A 9,571-nucleotide genomic window follows, 5' to 3' on the forward strand; every position below is an offset into this window, starting at 1 on the left:
GTGGGTTTCTAATTTAAGGAGGCTGTCCTGTCTCTTCTGTCGGAATTTAGCGCCAAGAATGACTAGAAACTGTCAGCATTGAAAGACTTAGTGCTCAGAAAGGGTTTTGAAAATTTCCATAGATAGGGCTGCAACTATACAAGGTTTGGTGAAAAACTGTTTGTGTTAGGATGAGATTCAAATTGGCCCCTTCTCAAAGAATACTGCGTCATAATTCTTAAACAGGCACAAACAGATTTTAATTACTAGGTCTCAGACTACCCTTTAGTAAGGAACAAGTAGCCTTTTGGTACTGTTGGTCCTCAGGATCCAAGGTGTCACCCGGGGACAAGATATGTTGATGGGCTGCCTGCAGTTTGTATATATTCGTAACTGAGGAATGCTATCATTAGGTTTAAAGGTCACTCTTGAATGGCAGAGGCAAGGGTACGGACACTGCCTTAGAAGCTGATTAGTATCCTAGCCTATCGCCATCAAGGTAGGACCAGGGAGGGCCAGGCAATGGCTGCTGATGACTTGGTAGGTAAAGCTATAGGTTACAGATGCTATAGTGTGGAGAATTGTATTTCTGAGGTTCAGGGTTTGAGGAAACTGGGAATTTGGGTGATCCTTATGGCTGAGTCATACCTGGAAAGAAATTTGGTTTATGTTTTGATGAATTATCATGTGAAACCACTATCCCATCTTCCTGATTAATGTTTGAATTGACAAATAAGCCTCAGGAGGATTCATTTTAGAATTGATTATTTCACACAGCACCTCCACAAAGATAGGTTTTTCCTTCATCAAAACTCTTTTATTGCAATACTTACCGAGGTTCATTGTTGTTCCCTCCCTCCTTTTGTTTGGTGTTAATTCCCCCAGGAAGAAAATGGCTGACAACACCAAAGGGAACTGTACAGTCAGCCAGGTTGCCACGACCTATAAATGATGGATATAGGTATGGATAAGGGAGTTTCGGGGAAAGTGGGAGCATTAGACTGAAGTCGATTCTTATTTTATTTGGTGGACATATCTGCTCCTTCAGGAGAAGGAGTAACTAATGACTCCCATTAAGTATGAGTTTTATTATAAGAATTTATTTTGTTATAGGCTAATTGTTTATATTTTTGCCTCATTGCAGATTAGCAATAGCTGGGGCTCCAGTTGTTTCCTGGGATTTGTACGATACAGGCTACACCGAGCGCTATATGGATTTACCTACAGTAAATCCCGAAGGTTACTGCAATGGATCCGTCCTTGGATATGTGAACAACTTCCCTGATGAGTATGTACACAGGAGTTTGTTTTATGTCTCCCATTTCTTTTTGTCACTTGCTCATATGTTGCCATTTTTTGTTACACAAAATCTTCTGTTGATAATTCAATTTCACTGGTATTTATTACACAACAATTTGCACATGACAAGATCTAGGTGAAATTAAAGTGGTGCAGATTTGACATATTTTTGAGGCCATTTATATTTCAAAGGGGATTCCAAGATTATTATTATTATTATTATTATTATTATTATTATTTGCTAAGCTACAACCCTTGTTGGAAAAGCAGGATGCTATAAGCCCAGGGGCCCCAACAGTGAAAATAGCGCAGTGGGGAAAGGAAACAAGGAAAGATAAAATATTTTAAGAACAGTAACATCATTAAAATAAATATATCCTATATAAACTATAAAACCTTTACCAAAACAAGAAGAGAAATTAGATAGAATAGTTTACCATTTTATATTCAATTGTTTTCCCAATTTATATGGGTAAGAGATACAGCATCCTAAAAATTTTAAAATTGAAAAGGATTCTTTTCCCCAAGGGCAGTCAACCAACCCCAATGGTTAAGCTATGTATAACTAGTAATTCAAGTCAAGTGATATATGCCAGTATAGATAGAAATGAGAACATCTTATATTACTTTTAGATTACTTGCTAGTAATTTCCTTAAAGTAATAATTAAGTTATAAATACTGTAGTTCAAGGTATTTTCTTTACTAGGTCATTCTTCTCAGACACAATCCTTTGGTCTGCATGTGAAATTGAAGACTCTGGTTGGATCATTTGCATACAAAACACTTGTTTTGGGATGCTTATTGACACCCAGCCAAAATTTTCCCTTTATAGCACAGGATTTGTCACCTTTTAGTTTCCAATTAACAGTTTCGGCATGTCTTGCATAAGCGTCTGTATGTAGAGTAGTGTCTCTCTCATATAGAATGGTATGTGTTGGTGTCATAGAAGTAAGAAATCTATGATTTATGAGTGTAAATGAAAGACTTCTTGCTTGTGTCAAAATTTCTGTAGTCAGACGTTCAAAATGTACCCTTTTCTTTGCAAGTTACCATGTATTCTGTGTAGGTTAGTACAGGCCTTATCAATGCATGTCGGGTTACTAATGAAATACTTTTTCCAGTACAATAATCCCTCACCATATTGTGGCCCACTTATCCCTCCCACAGTACATCGCGTATTTATAAACATACACTATATAAATCTATATCGCAAACTCCTTTGTATGTTGTGAGTTTCTAAGGGCATATAAATTTCATGTTTTTTTCATATTGTCCATATTTTTTTTTAAATAGTAATTTTTAGGCCTAAAAATTAATAAAGTAAAGTACAGTATTAAGTAAAAGTACAGAAATGTGGTTCGGTACCGAGAAAGCAATGTATAGTTTTAGTGCGTCAGGGAAAAGAAACTGCGTTGTGTGCCATGGAGATACAGTACAAAGAATTGCACATTCGTATGGAAAACAAAACTCAGAAGCGTGAGGGGAGTAATTTAGCATAGCTTGCGCAGAAGATTTTATACAAGGCAAACTGTTGGCCAGTATAGAAGACACTACCAATCAGAGCATGCTGTTTAATATCCTCGCTGCCGGTTGGCTGTTGGACCACAGGATCACTCTTAATTATACCATGTTGTCCAGTTTTTAAAGATCAATACAAAAAGTCATTATAGTCTGCCCTTGACTAACTTTAAATATGTGATTTCTAGCAGCAAAATATTTGTCCACTGCTAATTTCATATAAAGAAAGCCAAGCTTTTTGAAAGTTGTAAATAAGAATACTATTTAGGGGTTTCTTAAAATGTCAGGTACCTTTATATAATATAAAACATTATAGCAGTTTCATTGGTTTAAAAAAAAATGTCATCTACTGCGAACAAGTTCATTATTAAAAAATGGTCCAGTCCTTGTACAGTATTAAATATAGAAAATTAAATTGGTTCATCTTAATATGTTATGATTAAAAGACTTAATTCATGCTATGCCTTCCAGTTTTGAACTCTAAATGAATATGTGAACCCTTAAATCAATTAAATTTGTGGATTCTCAAAACAAGTGAAACAAGTCTTTCGTGAGTTCAAGAAAAAATATGGTATGAAGCAAGAGTAATTCTCCTAAGAAATGCATATGGTAATACTTTTCAATGTCTCCCCTGGCTTAGTCAAAAGTCCTCATTAGCATGGGTGTTTTCCTTTAATTTGACAAAGACATGAAAATAAATATTCTTGCTTATGCCAATTTTCAAAAATAGCATACTAACTCTTAATAACTAAAAATAACAAAATATGTTGAAATATGCTTATTTTTTCAGTAAATTTTCATGCTTGCAGTCGACTGACCAACATTAAAATTTTGCACGCAAGTCTATTGGGAGTTTAGGTCTGAGATGTACTATGGGTAAAAGACTGCTTATTAATATGATAACAATTTAATTTCTTAGTCCATGTCTCTTAACTTTTACTTATTACTATGATAACAATTTAATTTCATAGTCCATGTCTCTTAACTTTTACTTATAACTATGATAACAATTTAATTTCATAGTCCATGTCTCTTAACTTTTACTTATAACTATGATACCAATTTAATTTCATAGTCCATGTCTCTTAATTTTATCTTATTATCAATTTCACAGGGAAAATAGACTGCTCATCGTCCAAGGGATGATTGATGAAAATGTCCACTTTTTACATACAAATCAGCTTATCCAAGCCTTGATAAAGGCTGGTAAGCCATATCAGCTCCAGGTAAGCAATGAATTGAAGCCATTATTAGAAACTAAGACCAGAGTTATTGGTGTTAACATTCTTTATAAACTTAAACTCATACTTTTGTTTATCATTGAGTATCAGATAAACTGGTTTAATGACACCTTATTAATATTGGTAGTTAGGATATTTAATTACTTGTTTGCCACTTATAATTAGTGCATATGTTCTTATAGACCTTCCTTTGTTGCTAGGTAAGTTGCCAATTCCACATAGCCATTATTGAATAAGTTTATATGTAGTTATGTAATGGCTAATCAACAAAAGCATCTGTTTGTAATTCCATGCAAGAAATAAACCTCTTATTTAACATTTCATCAATTGTAAGTAATTGCATTGGACCAAGTGATGACCATTTTGCTTCAGTTCTCACTTGTCTGAATTGACAGCACACCAAAGCAAATTTTTGTTAGCTTTTATATTAGTTACGATATCTGTGTAACTATAGCTGTAGTGGTTTGTGGAAAGTTACCTTTTAATGGTGAATGAGAGCCTTCATCTAAATACGCTGCAATTGATTCATAAATGAAAGTACAAAAAGTATTGAAGAGAAGTGTTTTGCATTGTTAGCCACAAACACCATTGCGAAGAAATCTACCTACGTAAAAGACCATGTAAAAGAAGTTAAACCATGAAAGTCACATAGTAACTAACAAATTAATAGAAGCTGGAGAAATTAAGCATCTATCAAATGAGTCTTTCTGTCGAGAAACATGCCAAGCGCCATTTTTAAAAAGTGTCAGAAATCGCGATTGAAAATTGCCAATTTTCAAATTATTTATATTCTTATTATCATTACTATCAAATTGATAATAATAATGATTATTATTATTATTATTATCATTTATATTATTATTATCATTATCATTATCATTATTATTATTATTTTTATTATTATTATTATTATTATTATTATTATTTTTCAATCGCGATTTCTGACACTTTTTAAAAATGGCGCTTGGCATGTTTCTCGACTGAAAGACTCAAATGTAAAATAAGTTCTCATAATCATTCTAATAATTCAGGCAAAGGTAAAAAATATTTTCAATATCAGGGCTGGATTTCCAGTTAGCATGTAAACATTCGAAGCAAACGAGCTGCGCAATATCTTCAAGGATGGTGTCACTCTTGTAACCCTCTGGCGAATCTGGCTATGAGCCAGGGAACAATATTATCATGTATTAGCCTACTTTTGTTGATGTTTCATAGTGTAACTAACAAAGTAGTGAAAATAGAAAGAAGCTGAAAATTGCAGTCGAAAGCTGATTAAATATTCTATATAGCACTTATGGTTATATGAGTAGATGGTGCCGAAGTGTGTCATCAGATCCTTTTAGGGTTATAAAGGTTTCAGAAAAGGCTGTAAGTGGAGGCAGGGGGATACCTCTCATGTAATTTAGCAACAGGGCTGAGCATCGGGTAGTGAGCATCCTTCATATGGTTATTATTATTATTACTTACTAAGCTACAACCCTAGTTGGAAAAGCAGGATGCTATAAGCCCAGGGGCTCCAACATGGAGAATAGCCTGGTGAAGAAAGGAAACAAGGAAAAATAAAATATTTTAAGAACAGTCACAACATTAAAATAAATATTTCTTATATAAACTATAGAAACTTTAACAAAACAAGAGGAAGAGAAATTTGATAGAATAGTGTGCCCGAGTGTACCCTCAAGCAAGATTTTCCAAGATCATCGGCACCCCATTTGATATTATCAATCACTGTCTGGACCTATCTTTCGAGGTCTCCAAAAAGCTTTGTGCCTGTTGGCTGAGGTGTAAGCAATGCTAGAGAGGAATACCCAAGAAGTGTTAAAAGATATGACTCTTGGGATTCCACGGTTGACTGTCCCTGTTTGAGATGTCTGGGTCTAGAAACTGGCCAGATGCCTCCTTCCACTGTAACTACTTGTTTGCCAGACCGTGCTCAAGATGAAAACCGTACCTTCTGAACTGTTTTCTATCTGAGAGAAAGATTTCATAATTTCAGTGGATCTGAATGACGCATAATATCTATAATATACAGTATATACATCTTCATCTCCTACGCCTATTGATGCAAAGGCCCTCGGTTAGATTTTGCCAGTCGTTTCTATCCTAAGCTTTTAAATTAATACTTCTCCATTCATCATCATCTACTTCATGCTTCATAGTCCTCATCCATGTAGGCCTATGTCTTCCAACTCTTCTAGTGCCTTGTGGAGCCCAGTTGAAAGTTTGGTGAACTAGTCTATATCGGGGAGTATGAAGAGCATGCCCAAACCATCTCCCTCTACCCCTCACCATGATCTCATCCACATATGGCACTTGAGTAATCTCTCTTATAGTTTTATTTCTAATCCTGTCCTACCATTTAACTCCCAATATTCTTCTGAGGGTTTTGTTCTCAAATCCACAAAATCTGTTGGATATTGTTTCATTGCCATACCACGACTCATGTCCATACAGTAACACCGATCTCACTAAACTGATGTATAGCCTGATTTTTATATGTAATTTTAGGTGATTTGATTTCTAAATTTTACTTAACCTAGTCATAGTCTGATTTCCTTTTTTCATTCTTTCACTAAACTCTAATTCTAAAGATCCTGTATTACATTAGATTAACATTCATGTGTTGCATATGTTAAAAAGTAATTTGCAGTCGTATATCTGTGTCATGGTAATGTATAAGTAAGTAATAAGTTTCCAGGTTAGTCCCATTATTATTACAATATATTGCACTAGTTTTAAAAGAAGTTTTGCCAAACCTCACAAGTTAAAAAATTTAGCTTTCAAAGTCTGGTAAGTATATTTCTGAATGAGCAGTCAAAATTGGAATAAGACAAATGAAAAGTAAATATGATCGGAGATAATTTATGGTAGGTAAGTACTGCAGTCGACGGTCAAAAGATCTTTAGCCTAGAGTGCGGTATGAGAACATTAGGTGTCGAGTCCAGGTTTTTTTTGTTTGATTATTACAATGTTGTGGATAAGTGATTGTAGTTTTCATAAACATTTTGATTTCTAAGCTTTTGTTCTATCTTGTTTGTAAAAAAAGGATTAAAATTGAGTACAACTCTTATGATAAAAATTTTTGAAATGTGAATTAGGTTTTTAAATGATCTATTTGAAATTTTTAGCATGATTTACTTTTAGATATGCTATAATCCTTTTCGTTACAAAAATACCTGTATTACGTTTGTAATTTTACCTTTTTATATTACCTTTTTTTTCTCTCACAGTACAGTATGAAAAAAATTTTGAAATTTAGGAATAAATTCTTTACACGTCCGAGCCTGTAAACAGCAGACTGGACTAAAACTAAAAATAAAACTGATGTGTGAGAGAAAATTAGAAATCTCTTAATAATTCTGTATTTGTATTCACCTAGCAAACCTTCTCTCTGGCAGATCTACCCTCACGAGCGACATTGTCTACGACAAATGGACTCCAATGAACACTACGAGACTAAGCTTCTGTCTTTCCTCTTGAATTATCTATGATGGAGATGGAACTTAGTCCCAGAAATCCCAGTGTTGTGGTATGTTTGCAGATGGTTGTTTTGATGTTCATGAAATGTGTTGTTAGTGCTTTTATGCTTTTTATAGAGACAGCTAATTCAAGTGGTGATGAATAAACAAGACAGATGACTGAACTGCTGTTGTACAGTTGGTGAAGGAATAATAATAATAATAATGATGGTATGCCTTTGGAACCTATTGGCAGTGGCATTGAACCTTCCCTAAGAGTCATTGAGCTGCTTCGAACTCCTCGGATATGCTTTAAGTGATGTGAAATTATTTGTTGGTATAATTCTTAGTTGAGCAGGGAGTCGATGAACGGATGTGATAGATAAATATATTATCAGTTATGTTAAGATACTGTGAATTAAGTCAAGTGTAGATAAGTAGGTCTGGTGAATATTTCATCATTATTATGATCTAGTTAAATAATTTTAGTATACTTTTATTATGTCTGTCAACCCTTCTCTCACTATTTTTACATGTTAGTGATATGACATCAGCAATGTGATGTATTTGATACTGAGATCTGATTTTGAAGTTAGAACTTTTTTTTTCTATCTCAAACAAGACAAGTACATTGACAGCAAATTTTTAGAAAATCGTTTTGTTGTTTCTGCATAGTGTAGTACAGTATACTGTTTGTTCCGTAACTGGAATACAAACCACGCTATTTAATTGGGGTATTACTTTCGGCGTAGCTGAAATGAAGAGCCATTAATTTTTAACGAGGGTTTACTACCCACACCGCTAGTTAGCGGGGGTAGGGGAGGGTAGCTTGGTACCCCCCCCCTCACACACCTGTGCTTGAGCTCACTTTGCTCTTGACTCGGATGGTGGTCCTGCGCGCCAGCGCTCCCCTACGCACCAGCACTCCCTTACGCGTCGGCGCTCTCCCATGCGCCAACATTCTCCTGCACATGCGCATATGCGCCCAACATTTAACTCTCCTGCACGCCATGCTGCGCACCATCCTACGCACCAACTTTCAACTGATAGCAGGACTTCTGGGAAGTCAGCCATGCTGCCTTCTCCCGCGCGCCAACCCTTATGAACACGCCAGCGCTCACCTGCGCGCCAGCCTTCTCCCGCGCGCATCCGCACGCTAATCAATCCTCTCCGAGGGATGCGCCATTATTCTCCCTCGTGCGAGCGCCATTATTTTCCCTCGCGTGAGCGCCATTATTCTCCCTCTCCCTCTCCCTCGCGCCATTATTCTCCCTCTCCCTCGCGCCATTATTCTCCCTCTCCCTCGCGCCATTATTCTCCCTCTCCCTCGCGCCATTATTCTCCCTCTCCCTCGCGCCATTATTCTCCCTCTCCCTCGCGCCATTATTCTCCCTCTCCCTCGCGCCATTATTCTCCCTCTCCCTCGCGCGAGCGCCATTATTCTCCCTCTCCCTCGCGCGAGCGCCATTATTCTCCCTCTCCCTCGCGCGAGCGCCATTATTCTCCCTCTCCCTCGCGCGAGCGCCATTATTCTCCCTCTCCCTCGCGCGAGCGCCATTATTCTCCCTCTCCCTCGCGCGAGCGCCATTATTCTCCCTCTCCCTCGCGCGAGCGCCATTATTCTCCCTCTCCCTCGCGCGAGCGCCATTATTCTCCCTCTCCCTCGCGCGAGCGCCATTATTCTCCCTCTCCCTCGCGCGAGCGCCATTATTCTCCCTCTCCCTCGCGCGAGCGCCATTATTCTCCCTCTCCCTCTCCCTCTCCCTCGCGCGAGCGCCATTATTCTCCCTCTCCCTCGCGCGAGCGCCATTATTCTCCCTCTCCCTCGCGCGAGCGCCATTATTCTCCCTCTCCCTCGCGCGAGCGCCATTATTCTCCCTCTCCCGAGCGCGAGCGCCATTATTCTCCCTCTCCCTCGCGCCATTATTCTCCCTCTCCCTCGCGCCATTATTCTCCCTCTCCCTCGCGCCATTATTCTCCCTCTCCCTCGCGCCATTATTCTCCCTCTCCCTCGCGCCATTATTCTCCCTCTCCCTCGCGCCATTATTCTCCCTCTCCCTCGCGCGAGCGCCATT

General features: G+C 37.8%; 1 protein-coding gene across 1 annotated transcript in view; it reads left to right on the forward strand.

The window, feature by feature from the left end:
* Window positions 1-8,212, forward strand: part of LOC137629521 (dipeptidyl peptidase 8-like) — a 68,088-nt gene extending 59,876 nt beyond the window's left edge. The window contains 3 exon segments of the mRNA XM_068360905.1: window positions 1,124-1,267; window positions 3,912-4,023; window positions 7,437-8,212. Coding sequence (XP_068217006.1) covers window positions 1,124-1,267; window positions 3,912-4,023; window positions 7,437-7,529 — 349 coding nt within the window. The 3' untranslated portion in view covers window positions 7,530-8,212.
* Window positions 8,213-9,571: the final 1,359 nt, after the last annotated feature.

The sequence above is a fragment of the Palaemon carinicauda genome, chromosome 37 (genome assembly GCF_036898095.1).
Source record: "Palaemon carinicauda isolate YSFRI2023 chromosome 37, ASM3689809v2, whole genome shotgun sequence".
NCBI classification, from domain to species: domain Eukaryota; kingdom Metazoa; phylum Arthropoda; class Malacostraca; order Decapoda; family Palaemonidae; genus Palaemon; species Palaemon carinicauda.